Source organism: Ambystoma mexicanum, chromosome 9, assembly GCF_040938575.1.
Source record: "Ambystoma mexicanum isolate Mex_15411 chromosome 9, UKY_AmexF1_1, whole genome shotgun sequence".
Classification (NCBI taxonomy): Eukaryota; Metazoa; Chordata; class Amphibia; order Caudata; family Ambystomatidae; genus Ambystoma; species Ambystoma mexicanum.
In genome coordinates, this window is record NC_090931.1 from 400,871,060 (window position 1) to 400,892,875 (window position 21,816).

The window sequence follows — 21,816 nt, forward strand, 5'->3', positions numbered from 1 at the left end:
CCTGGCTCCTAGAAAGCTTTGTGGGTGATACAATAGTCATGCTATATTAAGCTTCTGAAACATAACATAATATAACATAACTGCATGACACTGTTAATTCCAACTTAATAGCAGCAGCATGCAAACCTTGGACCGCCCGTGCTTTAACGAGTGAATTTTAGAAGCCTACTGGCATATCTACTGAAAGACATGTCCAGAACTACATGTATAGCAATCGTCAGAGCACTGAGATAATCAAAACATGACACCATCCTTTTCCCAGATTCGCCCTTGAATGCAAATATCAGAACACCCCTGCTTCAATGAGCAAACTTCAGTGACCCAGTTGTATATCTGTACACAACAAGTGTAGAAAAGCGTGTCTAAAACAACAAGCACACCCCAGTGCACCCCTCCTTTAACAAGTGAACTTCAGAGCACTGACAATCACTGACAATCACTGCATGACACCATTAATTCCAATGTGTTAGCAACAGCATGACCACACTAGATCATCCATTCTTTGACAAACAAACTCCAGAGCACTGACATAATCACAACATCATATCAGCAATTCTACCAGGTTAGCAGAAGAGAAAGGATTCCAGAAAAATACTTCTTTAACGAGTGATACCTGAGTCCCAGAAGTAAACCCATGCACAACATGTGCTGAACTGCATATCTAGCGCAACAAGCATACTCCAGTGCACCCCTGATTTCACGATCACACTTCAGAGGACTGGCATAATGACTACATGGCACCACCAATTCCACCAGTTCACGGTGGCATGCAAACCCCAGAATGCATCTGCTTCACGAGCAAACTCAAGAGATCCACTGGCATGCTGACTGCACAGCATGGGTAGATGTGCCAGTCTAGCACGAACATCCAACCCCTGAACAACACTGCTTCAGCAAGCCAATTGCAGTGCACCAGTCTAGCACGAACAACCAACCCCTGAACAACACTGCTTCAGCAAGCCAATTGCAGTGCACCAGTCTAGCACGAACAACCAACCCCACTGCTTCAGCAAGCCAATTGCAGTGCACCAGTCTAGCACGAACAACCAACCCCTGAACAACACTGCTTCAGCAAGCCAATTGCAGTGCACCAGTCTAGCACGAACAACCAACCCATGAACAACACTGCTTCAGCAAGCTAATTGCAGTGCACGTACATAATAACTATGACACCCACAATCCCATCAAGTTAGTCGCAGCAGGTAAATCCCAGAAAAGTCCTGCTTCAACGAGTGAACTCCAGAGACCCCAGGCATATACCCACTGCACACCATTGCAGAACTAGCACCGACCTTGTAAAGTGGAACTCTGCAGTAATAAAGGGTAGTCTTTGTTTATCAAGGCATGAATTCCTCACTGTAGTTTTCTTCTGTATTATTGCAGTGCGCATTCATGAGGAATGCAGTGTTAGAAGGGTTCATTGTTTAACAACGAGCCACAGGAATATGTCTGCGCATCAAGAGCAAACAAATGCCCCCTCCTGCACCTTCTCTCCGTTCCTTCTGTGTGAGAAAAGGATTATATGCATAACAGCAAGGTGCAACAGTTCAGTCTTGTCTGTTAGGCAGGGACGCAATTACTGAACTGCAAAAGCCTGTTTATCCCACCGTGCTCCGCGCATTCCGCGTCTACTTGTCTGTTTACACAAAGCATTTGAGTCGGCCTTGTCATTACTCTAGGCAAATACTCCCCCGCAGCAGTTAGGTACTAACTCTCCCACGGCAGTTAGGTACACGACGTCTAAGGACGAGGCAGATGTAGAAGCAGCCTGGACGTTTCTAACGCGCATCATTATCTTGTTCTAATGAACCCGGAAGTGACACCTACATTTCGCAATATCTGAGAACTCCTTTTGGCATGGCAATGTTGCTCAGGAAACACATTATTCCCGTGATACATACATAATAACGTGTATAGACAATACGTATGCATTTGGTGAGAAGGTACATTACAACTGATAGTGACCAGTCTGACAATGTACATCCTGCTGAGCCTTGAAACAATACCTCTAGTTATTTATGGTACCCCAGTAAGTACTGTATATTACATCCTTTTCTATGTCATCTCATAAACGATGCAGTTGCTATTTTCAACGCTAACTAGCACAGATTTTAATGTAAAACACCCCACCCAAACACAGAGCAAATACAACTATCTATGTCACTGCACAGTCCAACAGTAAGTACAACAGTACAACGATAACGAGCCCCACAGGGGAAACAACAGCGTGAAGACAGCCCTGAGGGCAATCACACACTAGACTAGACACGTGGACATAAAGGCAGTGCAGCATGTGTCAAAGGCGTGACTAAACGCAGCACCTGAGAAAGTTAGGAGATTCGAGCCTGTTCTTAGTCTGCCAAACTATATGCTACCGAAGGGCAAATGAGCGTGTTGGGTTTTCATTGCTCAGGCAGCTCTTTCTCTTACTTAAAACATTCATGCTTCCCATAATGATAAGGATTTGTTATTTATATGTCCCTTCTGCCGAAACAGTGTACGTAGAACATTTGCATACAATGATCACCCAACCAAAGCTGGTGCTCATTTATCGACCTCTGAAGGATGAAAGGCTGAGTTGGCCTTGCCGGGATTTGAACCTGCGACTGGCAGAATACACATACATTGCAGCAACAAGCGCTCAATCTGCTGAGTTACCTTATTGGCTTCACTTAGTACTGTAAGTGGAGTCCTCAATCAGCCCTTTGCCTTATCCTTGATTCATACAATGTACAAACAAAGAGGTGATGGCTGGAAGGTAACAAATGTATCTTAAACCTCTGGCAATTGCTTTGGGCAACCCTCCAGACCATCGTTCTTCATCTGCCATGCCATACAGAAGGGGGAAAGACCATATGCAAATCAGGCTTGGTCCCACCACCAAAGGGGCAGTCCAGCCAGAACTGCTTTGTCACATCGCTTCTGCACAAAACCGTACGCATCCCCAGACATGTTTCAGTCTCATTGGGCGCCATCAGTAAGGAGTAACTTGTGTCTCTATGCCAAGCAGTTACGGGACCCTAGTCTGGGCATACCCCTCCCACTTGGAGTGACAAAGCAAAAGCAACAAGGTGATGGCTGGAAGGTTTACAATTAATCTTAAACCTATGGCACAATGAGGTGATGGCTGGAAGGTTTAGAATTAATCTTAAACCTATGACAATTGATCTGGACAACCCTCCAGACTGTACTACATATCTATTTGAGAGGCAGGATTTGAGGGTTGCAAAGTCAAAATTTAAAATGGGAGCAGTTCACAGAGACCAGAGTTGGAGTCCAGAGAATAGACTTTGTTGTTTCCCTGGATAGGTCTTTTCATGCCTTGCTGTTTTGAAAACGTTCTTATGTCTTTTATGAGTTATTATGGTGTTTTCACTTCTTGCTGTGTCATGTTATGCCTTGCCATATGAGGCTTCTCGATAGTTAGCGCCCATTAATAGCCTGCTAGCCATTCTACTTTATACTATACTGTTCTCGCGTGTCCCATTTAAATTCTGATCCCAGGAGTTCCGCTGATTGTGCTCCCATATGTCGTACTTCAGCTCTGCTTCTAGGTGTCCCTCTAAGGTTCTGCCCACGCGATTTACTCTCATGAGTCCCACTGTACCTGGCACTTGACGACTTACATCTGTCCCACTGCTATTTTGACCCGTTGCGATTTTGATTCCAGGTGACTCAGTGTAATTCTTCCCCTGGGTGTCTCTTAGGGCAGTTTCCCCTGCATCGATTCAACTAATCTGTTCACTTGGTATGCACTGCTGCCTGTTACAATATGAATTGCCTGTCTTTCACCAGCGTGATTTAGGACCAAGCACTGCACATTGTCTGCTGCTAAGAACTACAGCTTATTCAAGGGTGCCTCAGGACTTCTCACAAATACCCTAGCCAGGTACACCATTACCAGGATGTGGGAATCGCCACACACTTTGGATGTTCCAAAGGAACACCGAGGTCATCAGTTATTGCTGCCTACACTAACACACTCACAAACTAAGCCAAACAAGTATGGGAAGTGAACACCTCTCACAACAGTCATCAAACATTATATTGCTACACAACTCCAAATATCGTATATATCACAGGCCCGAGCAAAGCATGCACATTCTACTGACACACAAGCAGGGGCGTTGCTAGGGGGGGCTAAGGGGGCTATAGCCCCTGGTCTTTTGGTTGTAGCCCCGGATAGAATCTCAGGAGCTACAGCCAAAAGACTAGCTAGCCCCCAGTCCCAACAGTACCACCATCAGCTTAGCCCCGGGTCTTTTCCAGACCCAGCAACTCCCCTGCACACAAGGCTCCCAGCTGGTCATCGATACCCCGAGTGCTCTAAACACAAACCACGTACTTCTGAACTGCACACAAAAACGCAACCTTTAAGCTATCTAATACTTTGGCTCTTCCCCTTCTCTTTCTGATCTGCAAAGTGCCAAATGACCCTACAAATGTCAACAGAAAAGGGTATAAAAGTAAAACACATAACATAACACATGATCCATAAGAAATATTTGAAATCACAAATCTGCCCACACCAGGGCATGATCAGTGCATGATGCAGATATTTTAGAATCATGCCAGGGAGAAGTAAGTCACATAACGAATTAGGTTAGAGGCAAGTAGCATGTTAATTTATCCGTGGCACTCACTTGGGCGGTCGATAATCTGGTATCGATCTGTCCAGAGAAATCTTCTCACTGAGGTAGGTGTTGTAGCCATATTTCTCATGTGGCCCCTTTGCTTTCTCTGACTCCTCAGGGGAAAGAGTGGCTGGGAGTCCCCCTTTACCCCGGCCGCCATATCCTTCAATGAGTCCGAGAGACTTTGATAAACCTTCAATGAAGAGAGAAATGATTTGGTAAATATACACAGGGCAAGTGGTAGAAGGCATGATCTGATGGGAACACAAATATATACTGCAATTACTCTAAGACTGGACACATTTATCTTGTCCCTTGAGTGAAATAATGTGTATGACTAGAGATAAATGATATATCTTTACAACTTCAGCAGACTAAGGCAAAGTTCTATGGATAGCAATTGTGTGAACATTTAGTCATCAAACAAAATAAATAATGAAGTTCCACATAATGGGCCTGAAAAGACATTCGATAGATACTCATACTTTCAAATGATGTTTAAAAACTAAACTAAACAGCATAATATAGTTAGTCATCAGGCTGAGGAGTCCTGATATGGTACTTTGTTCAGCAAATGGGTCGTCCAGGGACACATTGACATTAGTTCACAAGAATACCTGAGGTAGCTGAAGTGACATCATGTCACCTTTCACTCATCAGTGACATCAACAGAAGAGCCATAACATGCCCTTTGACTTGGATGAAATCACAGGAAGTGTCTTTATGTGACCTTTGACAACAATAACATCACAGGAATGGACACCATTGAAGTAATGTCTCTCCTCTAGCACTCTCTTTCTTGCTTTCTCTTGGTCAATATCACACGTTTCTGCATCTCTCACCATCTTACTTCCATCTATAGCGTTCTAACTCAATCAAGCATGTCCCATTAATTTTCCATCATACCTCCACCACTCAACTTCACTGCTACTTCTTTTTCTATCACTTACACCTCTTATCATCTCAGATTAATCTCGCTCATCTTATTTCCTAATTCCATGTCTTAGTTTCGCATCAGTACCATGTTTCATTCTCCATTGTTGTTACCTCCAGTGTTTCAATTTCCCTTCTTATCAATAGAAATGCCTGAGTTCTATGATCCCCTGTCTTTTTACAACCTTCCCCTCTCAGCCATGCGGTGGAAAAGAAGACCACGCACCATTCTGGTGGATTGATGAACACTTTACTAGTAAAGCAGCAGCAGACACACAACCAACGGCAACACAATAATTTGGCCAAGTGAATCCCCCTCCCTCCCGTACCCCGGTCTCTTATACCCACATGGATACGTGTGTTTCAATGGCAGGGGGCGGGGGGGTCCCAACCTGGCACAGTCACACCTTGCAACATTACTGCTGACAGAGAACAAACCCTCATTATACAGCCTTTGATGCCAGCTGCACACTGCGGTGCCCGTTAGTGTTACCAGTGAAGACAACATAGCGTAATACATTTCTCCAAGGTGAATATATGCCCTAAAGATTTGCACGCACTCTGAGGTAGGTGAGAGTACATGCGATATGATGACGTCTGCAAGAGAAAGCCACCTTTCAACGAGAAAGCGAGAGAATAGAACACGCTTAGCTATGCCAAAAGGTTTATATTCCAGAAGAGTGAACGGTGAGCTTTCTTTTGGGATGGGTAGAGAGCTTCTGTACAGTGACATGCACAGTATAGTTTCCCATCTCGCCTCATGCAAGCTAGAGACAGTGGCTTAAACATAGCAAGTGGCAAACAGAATATAACGGTGCAAAGTGACATTCTTACAAAGGGGAACATGAATGAGCATGCCTTGTTACATATTTTTCCTCCCCAGCCATACCATAGTTGCGTCCATCCCATATCGTTATGATTGTCATTTTATCCTATTTAAACCGAGTCTCACCTCTCTGTCACGCCACATGACACATGCCCTTTTCCTGCTAGTCCCAGAACATACTTCCCCTCCCTTCTACACTTTATGTGCCTATCCGCTTCACGTCAACACTTTGCCTCTGTCTCACTTATTGCCACCATCTTCTGCTCTTGTGCCATTTTGCCTACCATTCTCTACCTCATACCCTTTCAGGAAGCTATGCCCCGCCACATCTGTAGTTTTCTACTCACTCATTCTACATCTCCATCTCTTTAAAATTCTATGGTATTTGCCCTTTCACGCTCTTTCTACTGTTTTCAATGTCCTTTTCTCTCTTCTTCCTCTCTTACCTTCACCTTCATTTCTTTCTTAGCTCCTTCCTGTCTCCCTCATTTTCGGTAGCATTTTCTTCTCTCTTTATTTCCCTTTCTTTCTTTTTCTCATTTTATGTATCTATCTTTCTATCATTGTCTCTCTGTACTTGTTTTGCCTCTGGCTCTTTCCTCCTTCCCAGTCACTCTGTCCCCTCCATTGTCTCTCTTAATGCTTCCCTGTCAGTACGTCCATCTGTACACTTCTTGTGTTTCTGCCCCTCTCTCTCTGGCTTTCTCAATCAATGTATCTCTTGTTCCCCCTCTCTCATTGGCTCCTGTTTATAGTCTTCCTCTAGCTTTCTTTCTTCCCTTCTCTCTTTGTATTTGCTTCTTCATCTCTCTTCCAGTCTCAATGTCTCCCTCATTCTCTATGTGTGTATCCCCCTCTCATGTTATCTCTTTTATTTTCAATGGCTTGCTCTTTTTTTTCCTTACTCTCGGTGGGTTTGTATCTCTCTCTCTCTCTCTCTCTCTCTCTCAACCATTCTTACCTTTTTTGCCTCTCCTACCATCTACCCTTTGGATGTAGAAGGGAAGTCTCGTCTCATGTTATGCATTATGTTTAATCTATATGCCCTAATGTTTTAAGTTGAGGAGAAGATAGATCACTAGAAAAGGCTCAGAAAGGCAGAAGGTCTGAATGATCTAGGGTGTAAGCCATCCCTGCTCCTTGATCAAGGTCCACCTATATTATCACTGCCTCTGTCACCAGAGATAGTACATATAATACCACAGGTTTCAAAGGGTGTTCTTCACAAGCAGCCACCTCACTGACCACTGTAAAAGGCTCACACAACCCACACACCACTCACAGTTACCAAGACACTAGGCTGATATATGGCTGACTGGTCCCCGGCCCTACCATACTTTGACACACCTATCTGGCACATCACAGGCTCTGCCTATGCTGAGCATTTACAAGTGCATTGAACATGTGATTTGTAGAGAGTATTATACATATTAACCAAAACCTACTAACTATGGTAGCATTGGGCATGGTAGCCATTTTCAGTATTGCTGGTGGCCATAATAACATATAAATCAATCTTAGATTTTGTAGTTTAAAAACAGACCAGGATAATAGGCAAAGCTGTATTTTAGAGATAATAATGCCTAAGGGTGAGGTGAACACAAGGCACTAGCTTAACGTTAAATGAATGTAGTTGTACAAAATGTAGGGAGAAAAATGTAACTAATGGGGTTATTACCAAACTTGCATACTTAGGCAGATTGCAATAAAAAGAGTAACCACGTGCAATGAGTTTTATACGTGTTTTTTCTGTGAATAGGTGCATTCTCAATACATAAGAAATTATGTAAATCAGTTGCTGCACTTCAGCACACTGGTCAAGAAGTGAAAGATAGCCATGTCTGAATGGAGAGTGCTGCTCTTGACACAGTCTGGATTGGTGCTCTTGGCTACCTATGGCAGTGGTCCGCGGAGAAGAAAAACTACATTGTGTGTGTTGCATTGGTCAGGGAAGGAGGGTGCTCGAAAGAGAAGACAGTTAAATTCCCCAAGAAAGACAAACTCATTTGTAGGAGCAAGTAGGGAGGCAAGTTGGTTCACTCAGGTGCACTTTCTATCACCAACACAGCTTTTGGGTTACAAGGCTTCGAGTGAACATCATTGGAATAAAGGCATGCTGGAGAGTGGCAACATCTTGTAGCAGATCTATGAAACCACACCAGATGAGGAATTAAGATGTGTTGAGAACAATGGAGTTTGTGAAGGAAAAATTGGCATGTCTGCTATCATAGGAACAAGGATATTGATAGAGGGTTTAAGAAGATGCTGGTATGGAAAACATTGACATTATTTTAATTTTTGTGCTTTTTGTTTTTTTGGGTCCCGGTTTCTTATATTTGACACACAGTCTTTGATCTGGGGAAACAGCTTCTTGACAGAATTCTGTGAGAGCTTTAAGTGATCAGAGTATACAGAATCAGACAGAGACATAGACGAAAAGGGAAGGAAACTCTTAGGCCTGGTTTTCCTTCCTTCAACCTAATTTCTGGGGTTATACCTCTGTATTCTTAGTGCCACCCACCACTTGGGAGAAATAAGTATTTCTCATTTGCACCAAATATGAATTGGTCTGTTAATGAACTTATGTTCATCTTCAAAAACCAGATGAACTGAGATGAAGAATGACATCCCTCTGTTGGATGGTGCTCTGCCAACAATGAACTGTTCAATTCTGCTCCAAACTTTACAGAGGAAATAATACAGTGCTGTGGAAATGGGTCCTCCGTACATCATATCTCGCCATGGAGATTGACGAATTGCAAGTGGCATTCGCACAGTGAATCCGCATTCACCATCCATGGTGCCTGAGAGAAAAAAACAATGGGTTATTATTTTGTGTTTCTGTTTTTTCAAGTGCAGACTTTGATAATCATGGTGCATTGAAATGTGAGTTTTTTTTTATTGAATTCAATAAAACAAGGTGTGTCCTCTGATTTTCTATTGTTCATGCTCCCTCATTGTTTCACTAGGAAACAAAGAAGGTTTTTATGTGTTTGAGGATCGTGTCCTATTTGATACCAAGTGCATCGTGTTGATGTATCACCACTATTATTGACCTATTAGCCACATAGGACCTGGCACTCCTAGGATTATACCACCCCTGTAGTTTGGGATATCCAAGCTACTATAACCTGCAACCTCCCCGTTCACCAACCTTTGTTAATCCGAAATTCTTGTACATTGCTCAATTCCTACTTAGCTAGGTTTTCACTATATAAACCCACACACAAAAGCAACAGTATTTAGGTGTTTTAATGTCCTGCCACAAATAATACATCCACGTGTTCATATGCAATGATGTTTGCATGTGCTTTAGTAAGTAAAATAAATACCATTTTAAACTGTGCTTTTCTGTGTCATGAATGCATTGTCTGCTATCAACACTACAAGAGCCACAGTTTATTGTAGCTATCTTTGCAGAGGGTACAACAGCCTCTCTTTAAATGCATAAAGGAAAGGACATGGTTTGCTATCCCAGTGGGGTGCAGGGAGCATCTCTATTGGTACAAGGATGGGCCAATATCTACTGGCCTGGATGTATGAACAAAAGCAATACAGAAGGAGAGGTGAATGTCCCTGTATATACACATAGACAGATTACATTACTTTGAATTAAACCTTATTAAAACAATTAAAAGTGTTGACCACAGCATCTTCTACAAATTGCTTCTGCTTGAGCCTGACCGACCCACTATGGGTGAACCTGGCATGTGACTGAATCTGCCACGGGATTACTATCTTTCACAGAAACCCAAGCATGAAATTGTCTCTATATCTACTTTTCATTCTCCTCTTTCTGACACAGTGTCCTCAGTTGTGGGGTCCACCGAATAACTTCATTGTCAGAGAAGACTTTGGGCCCTTCTAATTTGAAAGACTGAATAGTTGCAACTTCCTGGTTCTTACCTTCATTGCCTCCATCTAATCCAACTATGTGAGCAGGGAGATACAATCCAGTGAGCCACAGACATGTGGACTTCTCTCAATTTATGTTATGTAAGTCTGAAGCAGAAAACCTGTGCCGGGGAAAGCACCTCAGCCACTGTAGTGTGTTATTGGGCTGTGCACAGTAGAACAGTGCGATGCGAGGTATAGCAGAGAAGCAACATAGTTGCTAAGTGCTAGGCCCAGGCATGTGGGGTACTGTACCTTCAAACTCCTGTAAGGTGCAGAAACCTAACAACATTGGCTTGACAAGGTCTGGGCCAGCCAGGACAATGACTTCCCATAAATCCGAAGAGACAATAGTAGAAAGGTAGTTTCCTGTTCTGCGGCATCAAAGCAACATACTAAAGCTTTCAATTGACATGCATGGGGAATTTACAAAGTGATACATTCAATACTGACGATCACTAACCACATCAGAAATGTTTGATCCTATCATGATAATCAGACCCCCTTTTTTCAAAATGCCCCAATTCAAAATTACAGTGCATGGATGCCTTTGCTGTGACAACCTACAGGTGCCCTGCGCTCCCTACTTTGTCACATGGAAGATTCAAAGGTCACCTGCACATCCCTGACAGCTGGTCTTCTGGGAAGCTGCTTCAGAGGCAGAACTGACACAACACTTGTTACAACAGCAGTGATTCAACCCCTAATAGCAGGCTTGCTTTGGACTACTCCCCTGTGGCATTTTGCTTATTAAAGGAGAGGGGCACCCGATCATTTTCTGGTTCTTCTTCGACCACATGAGAATACCTCTGTTTGTACTGCAGTCCATTCCAAAGTCCTCTACAGGGTGGTGAAGACAGAAGGCCTCGAATGAAGAGAAAATCATCTCTGTTCCTTAACCATCCCTAGGGAAAAGTTGAGGTGAACTACTGTGGACAAAAGCATGCCACTCTGACATATGCACTGGAACCAGGATCCTCACTGGAGGTGAAGGAACCCCTGTGGGTGCCCCTTGAGGGGGATTCACAGCAAGTTAGAAGTTAGGGAGCAACTGGAATCCTGTATTGCCAATTTGAGCCATCTTCAAGCTGCTTTCACCATTCACAAGGCCTTCAAGCCAATATAGGACCTGAGGTGCTGCTTTCAGCATTTCTAGACACGACTCAACTGCAGACTCAAGACGCTGCAAGCTATCTTGTCACTCGCGAACTTGACCAAGTGGAAGCATTGGTTTGACCTGACTCATTAACCTGTTTGAATCCATTGACTCATATTGTATCAATCACTGTCTTGTTCCCCACAGAGCTCAGTTTTAAAGCTGATTTTATACTGACTCACCACTGGACCAACATGACTCCCCGTGTCTTGACCACAGGGAAGCACCTAGAAGCCTGGCTTGAAGCTGTCGAGCACCAAAGGCAATGCAATAAAGTACTAGCCCTGCCCCCCTGGTTCACATTTTGTACCATATTGACGTTTAAGGCCATCTCTGCTTTTTTCTTAAAAGACATTGGGCCTCATTGTAAGTTTAGTGGTATTCCGCCAGTAAATCTGGCTGGATAACACCAAATGGTAATATCGTTCCCGCCACTTTGTCAGCTGAAATTACTGACAGATAACAAGGGTGGGAATTCCCCATTCCATAGAGTCACGTAGGGGGGATTGCCGGTATCACCGCTGTTTTTTGCTAGCGAGCTGCCTGACTTACTTTAGCTGGAGGTAAATCAGACCCACCCCCCAACCCCTCTGCAAACATGTTGTTTGCCGGTGCGGAAACATGCCAGTAAACATATTGGCAAACTGTTAATGAGGCCCATTTTCTTGGACACTGGAATTGTGCCAATTTAATGGTTAATCCCCTGTTCTTCTACCCAGATTGCTTTTCTACAACAGCATAAAAAGGCCAATTTCACTCATGGATACTTCAAGTGAATTTGAGCAGGCTTTGTGCTAAAGGGTCTGGTTAGGTGAATTAAATCTACAAACAAGTTTCAGAAAGGGCATGGGGAAGTCATTGAATGGCCTGATGTGTACTTGTTTGGATAAGGCCGGAAGGGGTCTGGATCTCTCTGCCGCTCTCGATAGGGTTGACCGAGCTAGACTCGGGTCGAAACTGGGCAAGTGGGATATTGGCCCAGGTTTGTTAAATATGCTATTACTCCTTCTTTCGGAAAATAGTGTTACAGTTTGTTTGAACTCCAGGGTAATTTATCAAGATTGGTAGGGGTTGATAAGTGCCTAAAACAAGGTTTTGTGTTGACGCCCGGCCCGGCCTGTTCAACCTGTATTTTTCAGACCTACAAACAACTCTTTCTGGGCCTTCTCTCTATCCACCTACACTGAGTAACTTGAATATTGAGTGGTTGGCATATGCCGATGACCTGATTCTGTTGGACAAAACCCCTACTGGACTGCAAAGGTGTTTAAATTTAGTGGCTACATATGCTAGAGAGAATAGCCTGGAAATCAATGCAGATAAATCAAGAATTTTAATCTTTAATAAAAAGAATATTCACAAAACCTTTTGGTGGGCTATAAATAGTAACCAGAGTAAATAAATCAATCAGTTTGTGTACTTAGGCTTTATATTTTATAACATGACCCATCTTAACCTTGTTAAAGAAAGTCTGAGGTCAAGTCGGTGGTGGTGGATGTGAATGTATGGAGGTTGGTGTGGGGACTACCCCAGTCGATGCCTATAAGAGCAATTAGAATTGAGCTTGGAATCAACTCTTGTTTGATGAAATACTAGTGGAGCAGGATGTGTCTCTCTTACAAGATTAAAGAATTGAAAGGGGACTCTTTGATTGCCAGTCTAGGTGATATTTTCCAGGCTGTTGGGGATGCTACCCTAAATGAGTTAACAGGGTTTTGTGACACCATTTTGACTGATTGCTCCACGCTCTAAATTAGGAAAAGGCTCAGAAAATGGGATAGTATTGAATCTTTGGAGTCTCTTTCTCATCTACAACTCTATAAAGAATATTTGGTTACACCTACTAGAGTAAAGTCCTTGAAGCCATACTTAACTAAGTTTCCATATAAAGGTATTAGGATGTGTTTTTTTTTATTTAGGCTGAACTGCCTCCATATCTTAGAGGTTATTGATCCTCATTAGGATTTGTCTATGGAACGGCACGCTTGTAGACTCTGTAAAAAAGATCAGCTTGAGACGATACGTCGTATGGTTATAGAATGTCCAGGTGTGATGAATCAGAGAATTCTGCTTATGGGAAAATGTGTTGACTCAACGGCGGCGGTAATCTCACAGAATCTATTGGAAAGACTAATGAGTGGTACACAATTATCATTGTTATTTGCTCTAGTCGGGTTTTTAAAGGTGATTTATTTCCCCAGTTGGGTGACATATCTCCCATAACTCATTGCTTGTTAGGTTTTTAAACTGACCTGAGGTGAATCTCCTCCCCTTTAATGCTAATGTAATAGTTTTGTAAACTAACTTTATTTCACTGTTTTAGGTCTTCATTTTAAGAGTGTTTTCCCGATTCAGATATGTGTGATGACTATATTCTTTGTTTGTTGGAAGTGGAATGTGCTTTCCTTTGTATTAATTTATTGTGCTCTCATAATGCCATTTAAGAGGTCATGATTTTAAAAGAATGCTGCTAATGATGAAATTCAGAGCTAATTTTAATTTGTAATTTTTTGTACTTGATTTATTATTACTTATGCATTTATTTGTATGTGTGTTTGATATTTGTGAAATGGTTGTATTTAGCCATATCAAAATAAAAATAAAAAAAATGAAAAAAGAAAGAAAGAAAAAACCAACCTGTGATAAAATCAGTAACATATTGTAATTTACAAATAGTATGTCATCCCACGTTTCATCCCCTCTTATGCTTCTTCTTGAATCTTACTCCCGAGACAAGCTTCTACCCCACCTTTCCATGTCTCCAATTCATCACTCAATTTCATCTTCTCTTCCGTTCCCCTCAACTTTTTGGTCTCTTCCATCCTATTTATTAATTTGATCACTTCTTGCTATCCTTCTCCTTTTCCATCCCCACTACTCCTTCTCTACCTCTTCCCTCTCCTATCTTTTTTAATTGTTGTCATTGTGAAACGTGTTCCTTTTCTACTTCATACTTTCTCTTTCTACCACCCTTCCCTCTCTCTCTACTTTTTCCACACTCCCAGTCGATGTTGCTTCTACTACTCCCATAATTATTCTCAACGCGCTCTACCCTTTTTAATGTTTTCTTCCTTCTCACAAAAACCCACAACCATGGTTGACACCTGGCATTTGCTCTCCACATTTTGGAAGAAGATGCACCATTGAAAAAAAACATGCTCTCCCTCTGATCCCTCTATCTTCTGTTGGTACTCCATTCTTTGTATGATGCCTCTAAACTCACCACTACAAAACATTACTTCTCTTCTCTCACTTCATCCCATTCAAATCACCCCGTCACCTCTTCCAGGTTATCAACAAAATATTCTTTCCTCCTTTTTGTGATCATTCTGCCTCTTATTCTCTATTCTCATCTGATTTTGCTGATTTTATTTGTATAAAAAAACCAATACCTTCCACTCTTCACTATCCTACTCTCCTCCCTGCTCTGCACCTCAACTGGGTATTCCCACTCATCCTCTTCTTCTTCTCAGATCTCATTTCTACCTCTTACTGACTTGGGCACTGCATTGCTTCTTTCACATGCCCATCACACGGCCTCCCCACTTGATCCTTTGCCTTCTTCTCTTGTACCTGCTGTGTAACTCTTGATCATTCCTTTTCTGATGTCCCTCTTTAATCTCTTGCTTTATTCCTCTTCTACTTTGCTTCTCTGTTTTAAGCAAACTCTAATCATTCCTATTCTAAAAATGCCTTCTCTCTCTTCCCTATCCAACTATCACCCTATTTCCCACCTTCTATTTCTCTCCAAACCTCTTGAATGGGTTGTGTACTCCCAAATCTCTTCCTACCTTAACCTTCACTTGCTCCTTCCACTGACCCAATCTGGTGTTCATCCTGCACATTTAAAGGAAACCGCTCTCCTCCACGCTGTGAAGTTCCTCCTTAATGCATGTTATAATAAATCCTCCTCTATTCGTTTTCTCCTTGATCTATCTGTGGAATTTGACACTGATGACCACCCTTCTTATTTATCTATTTGTGGTGTTTTATTAGTGCTTTTATCCAAAGCACTTTAACAAAAGAAATACAGTACAATAAAATGAAAATTGGAGTAGATGAGACGTGGGCTGTTTTTTAGAGAGAGAGAGAGAGAGAGAGAGTGGGGGGGGGGGGCAAGAGCGAATTTCAGAGGGGAGAGCATTTTGGGACCAGAAGCTGAAATGAGCGAAAGACACAGGAGGCGCATGCGGGTGTGCAACAGAAAGGAGAAAGTGAGAAGAAGACTGGAGCTTCCGATTCGGTTGATAAAGGAAAATCAAGGAACAGAGGTAAGAAGGGGCTAGAGCATTAATAGTTTTAAAGACAAGACAAAGACAATTACATTTGCAACAACGCTGGACTGGAAGCCATTCAAGGTGGGCAAGGTAAGGTGAAATGTGAGCAGAGGGAAGCAGAATAAACAGAGTCTTAACCACACAGTGTAAGCTAGAGCAGGGAGGAAAAAAGGCTGGCCTAATTACAAGTATGGCGATGCAGGGAATATTTGGCAGTAACAGAATTACTGCCACTCTTCCAGCACCGCCATACTATGAGTATGGCCCTGGAGTGTGGGATTTACCTCCAGCAGCATGACAAGAGAGAACCAGAGATTGGAGCAAAGTTTTGGTTGAAGAGAAGGTGAGCGAATAGTGCATTTTCCTGATGTTGAACCGATGGAATGGCAGGAGCGAGATACAGATGAGATATATGTTTGAAATGAGAAAGATGGGGGTAAAAGATGTCTTCAAGATTAGGTAATGCATGCAAAAAAGAGAGGTGCAGCCGAGGAAAGTAGGGGGGAGAATATTAGAGGAGGTGAGGAAGAACAAGATTTCAGTTTTCTTCAAGTTGAGGCCCAGAAAACCAGAGGACATCAAGGCAGATATATCAGAAAGACAAGAGGACAGAGATGTTGATCAGAGTCAGAACATGAGGAAAATGAAATAAGAATCTGGGTATTGTCATCTTAAAGGTATACCTGGAACCTAAAACTCACAATCAATGCAGGAAGAGATATAATGTAGAGGGAAAATGGAACAGGACCAACACCTGAGAGCCTTGAGAGACACCGTGAGGGAGAGGGAAGGAACAAGAAGAGAGATAGGAAGAGAACCAGTTGCACACAATGCCAGAGAGACCAAGGGATTAGAGAGTAGAAAGCAGGGTGGGGTGATCAGCAGTGTCAAAGGTTGCACTAAGATCAAGGAGAATCAACAAAGAGGAACATTTGAAATAACATGCATGGCAAATAGAATCATATACACACAGGATTGATGCTTCTGTAGAAAATCCAGATCTAAAGCCAGATTGTTGAGAAGGAAGGAAGTTATTTAAATTGAGAAAAGAGGTAGATTGAGAGTAGATTAAACATTCCAGGAATGTAGATAAGTACGGACGCAGCAAAATACGATGGGAGCTAGAGAGATCAGACAAATCAAGAGAAGGTTTTTTGAGGAGTGATAGAGTAGTGGCATGTTTAAAGACCAAAACAAAAAACCTGAGAGATTGAATAAAGTAGTAAGGAAAGAGGCCAGTGCTTGATCACAATATTTAACCAGAGAAGCCGGGAGAAGGTCTGCAGCCATAGAGTGAGTCTGAACGATGATAGATAAGACATCACCTTCGGAGATAGGTGTGAAGAGGGAGAAAGATGAAGAAGGCAAGGGTAAGGAGGCATAGGGAGCAGAATCAGTAGAAGCAGGAGGACTGATGAAAGTGGTTGAAACTATAGAACTTGCAGAGGAATTAATAGTGACAATCGTAGTAAGACAAAAATAAGCAAAGATTATAGGAGAAAGATTGTAAGACATAGCGGGATAGACCACAGGGGTGGGGAAAAACAGCTTATTCAGAGTGTGAAAAAGCAGTTTAGGAGATTCAGAATGAGAAGAAAAAAGGGTTTCAAAGTAGCTTTATTTAGAATGTTTGAAACTCGAGATGTAGGAAGTAAGGGCAGCAGAGAATAAGAGATTGTTCGCACAGGATTTTTTTTGAGCCATTGGAGTTATGCTCTACTTGCAAGAATGTGTAGAGATTTCAAGAGGGGGGAAACTAGGGCCCAGGAGGACAGCCCTTAGAAGGAAATCAGAGAGTGGGGCTATAGTGTCAAGGGAGGTGGTAATAGCCAAATGCAAAGAAGAAGGAAGATTGTTGGAGTTAGAAGAAGAGACTACAGTTGGAAAGCTGATCTAAGATGCAAGCAGTACAGAAACAGAATCAAGATTTCCGAAAAGCATGATGAAGGAAGTTTGATCTTGCAATGAAACTGTAATAACGTCAAAAGAAGCAACATAGAAGAACAACTACAATCCTCAAAACCATTGATCGCAACCATGATCCCAAATGACCTAGATGAAAAAGCAGACCTAATCCAGAAATGGATTGCAGAAATAATTGACAGCATCTCCCCAGAAAAAAACACATATCCCATCATGAAAGAAAGTAGTGGCAAGATGGTTTACACCCCAGCTCAATTCAATGAAAAATAAAACCGGAAACTAGAACACAAATGGAGGAAAAACTATGACCAAGTGAAACGGATACTTTATCAAAAAAGGTAATGGCCCAAAATGTCACCCTCACAATTACGATGGCCGAAAAAGGTGACTTCTTTTTAGACACCCCTTGCACCACATATATATGTGGGGGGGTATATGATATAATATTAATATGGGGGTCTGTGAGGAGTCTCCCCCTGCATATATATGTGTTGTAAAGGGGGTTAAAAAAATAAACAAAGAAAGTCTGCATTTTCAGCCATCGTAATTATGACAGTCGCAGTGATCACATAGATCCTCAAAAACAAAACCAAGCATACAAAAAGGAAACTCTTAAAGCCAGAATGAAATACTATGATGACAGGATCACAAAAGACACCAACACTAATAAAAAAACTATTCAACATCATAAACGAGATGGGAAACCTCCAAGGATGCAATACCACACCGGTATCCTCACAAACATTTGGCGATGATCTCGCAAATAATTTTAAGAATAAAATCATTGACATACACTGGATTATACAAAGTAGACCAATCAACAAGACCATGCTCCATCCCCACCTATGCTGGGACTACAGAACAGGCTAAACAGCTTTGCCCAAATGTCGAGAAAAGCTCCTCAACCTGGGGAAAAAATTCAGCAAGGCAGGCTCCCCAATGGACCCCTGCCCACCAACCATCTATAAATCAATCCTTATACAGGAAACACCATCGGAATGCTACTTAAACATCTTCAACCTCTCACTCTCAACGGGGAGAGTACCACAAGCAAATCTGCGTACATCAAACCACTACTCAAGGGCACAACGGATGATGTCTAAGACCTCTCAAAATACAGACCGATTTTAAAAATTCACAATCCAGAAAAACTATTAGAGACCTATGCCTACGAACAAACACTGGAACATGTGGACAATCACCAACTAATGGACCAGGCCCAAGTCGGCTTCAGACCCATGAGAGGGACAAAGACAGGTCTGCTCTCTATATGGGATGACCAAATGACAAACGCAGACTCCAACACTAAATCAGCACTGATACTACTCAACCTCTCTGCAGCATTCAACACAGTCAGCCATAACATCCTCATCAAGAGTCTGGAAGACATAGGGATGACCAACACAGCGCTCCTCTTCATTAAATCTTTCTTGGCAGAAATAACAGAAACGGTATGGATGAAACCATTCAAATACACACCGAGAGACAGCACCTAGCGGGATCCTCACTATCTCTGCTTCTCTTCAACATCTATATGACGCCACTTGTCAACCTCATAAAAAGACACTTCTTCTCCTGCCACAACAACGCAGATGACATCCAAATCATCTACAAAATCGGTGATGAACAAGACGAGAATGCAATGCTAATAGATTTTCTCAAAGAACTCTACCAATGGATGAACACTAAGAACCTCAAAATCTACACGGTCAAGACGGAAATCATGATTACCAAGGAAGAAATAAGTATATCCCATAGTCCACTGAACTGACAACAGCTGCCTCACCATCCAAAGTTGTAAAAAAAACCTGGGACTCCCAATGCACAACAAGCTAACCTTAGAACCACAGGTAAATGCGATAATCAAGAAATGCTTCTTCCATCTGCAGACAATCAAAAATATTCTGCTATTACTCTCCTTCATGCACAAAACACTGTCCGTCCTCTGACTCATCATGTTCAGGACAGACTTTGCCAACGGCTTATACCTTGGAAAGCCGGAATATTTACTGAAACTGCAACGTATAAGTAATGCAGTGGCAAGACTTCTCCTTAAACTCTCACAAAGGGACCATACCATTCAAAAAACAAATCACCTTCAAAACAATGTGCATGACACACAGAGCAATCAACGGACTAGGAGAGGAATTCATACAATAGAAAATCACCATCTACCAGCCAAATAGAACACTCAGATCCAGTGACGACATCCGCCTAGATCCAGAACCATATACAAATGGAAAAAGCATTCTCGTGCCTAGCCGTAAAACTTTGGAACTCCCTCCCCAAAGAAATATGAAACATGAAGAACCATCTAAAATTCAGAAAACCTCTAAAAACCTGGTTCTTCAGCTCAGAAGGGGACAAAAATGAATGAACAACACTGATGCCCCAGGAAATTAACACACAACTTTTGGGCATCCTAAAATTCACTGCTTTATCTCATATGTTGGTGTCACTGCATTCACTGTTGAGTCTCAAGTTGGACATTTCTCCATGAATTGAGATTCCTCAAATGTAGGTGTTTAATCATTTGCTGCTGTGTATCAGATCTATGTGTCACTGGATTGTCTGATGAGCCCCAAATCTAGCCGTTCATCTCATAAGAAGGACTGGGGAGTAAGACAGACCGGAGTGGAGTGCAGAGAAGAAGAGAGCTGTCCACATGGGAGGGAGACTTAGGGGTGCACTTCCCTACAGAGGGTCAAACGGAAAACAGGGAAAGAGATCGGTCTGACCTAATTTTACCACTGACAGAGAGTCTTAGATGAATAAATGTGGAGCGAGAGGTACCCCGATCTCAGAACTTATGGACTCCAAGGCACAGGGAGTGCACCCTGCTGGAGGAAGATGTGAGGATGGTGGTTGCGGCACACCAGAGTGATCTAAGAGGGTAGAGATCTGGGCGGCACATGGTCTGAATGCTGGGTGTGGAAACGTACCGCCAATGAATAGTCCATTGAGGAACCACTTAGTTACAGACAACATAACAGTGGTAAGTGTAGCATACCAGAATATATGACCCAGGAAGGGGAGGATAGCTCACCAGCAAAATGCTCGCCTTAGAAGCAAGATGACATGGAGCACTACAAGTTTGATCCCTGGGTGTGCACTTAGAAACCTCTGGGTTTTAAGCGTGTTATAAAAAAGATATCCTATCCTTTCCTATCCTATCCTATCCTACAGGCCAAAGTCGAACAAAACTGTGGGGTAGGATAGGGTACCACCACTAACCAACCCCACTAACAAACTCACCCTTCTGCATACAACTTGCAAACTCTGAACTAAACACAACCACAGCTCTACAACAAACCGCACGCACTTCACCATACTGCAAACACAAAGCAAACCACTCATAGCCTCGCACAACTGCACATGACAGCTATCAACCGAAAAACAAACCTACGCTCAGCAAATGGTATACACCGAACTGAAGCTGCCAACAGCACCTCACAGCTACTTTGCTCTTTCTCCCACTCAGTCCTACTAAATTACACCCCTCCTTACCCTCTTGCCTTACGGTTGTGACAGTGTACAGTATGAAAACCTTTAACATAATTTAGCATAACATAATCCCATTCCAAGATAAACATAGTTTCTCATGCCACTATTTTCATGTTAGGTAACATGTTTCATGAAGTCTCTTAGCCATTTGATTAGGCTACTTTGGACTATTGTTTTCCATGAATGTGTGGACTGCTGCTAAGCATTGTAATCAGCATGGTGGCCCTTAGCATCAGTGGCAGCAGATTTTTGCTTTGTACACGGTTTGTGGTTGTTAGGATTGAGACTGGAATTTGTTGTTTATGAAGTTGGTCGACAGGAACATCGATGATGCGTGCCATTGTCCACTGCGGCTTGTGTTGGTGTGTTCCCTAGAAGCTGAAGCCTGATTCATCATACAGGGTGGTCATTGCCTGAAGCAGTTGATTACCAGTTGACTGCTGTTATTTATAACTGTGCTCCTTTTGCAGGTAGGTTTGTTTGGGGGAAAGCAAACAAATAAAACAGTTGCTCACTTACTCTCCATCTCATGGAATTCTATGTCAAGTCTCGGAGGCTCGGATTATGCTTGCCTCCCAAGTTTACCTCTCGAGCAGCATAATAAAACAATAACAGTAAACATCAAAAATTTGAAAAAGCTACAATCTCCATAAATGTTGAGTCTTTGTA

General features: G+C 42.5%; 1 protein-coding gene across 1 annotated transcript in view; it reads right to left on the reverse strand.

Moving 5' to 3' along the window:
* Positions 1 to 21,816, reverse strand: part of GALNT17 (polypeptide N-acetylgalactosaminyltransferase 17) — a 2,143,439-nt gene that overhangs the window by 1,671,388 nt on the left and 450,235 nt on the right. The window contains exon 2 of the mRNA XM_069614885.1: positions 4,644 to 4,827. Within this exon, the coding sequence (XP_069470986.1) occupies positions 4,644 to 4,827 (184 nt within the window). The remainder of the gene's footprint in view (positions 1 to 4,643; positions 4,828 to 21,816) is intronic.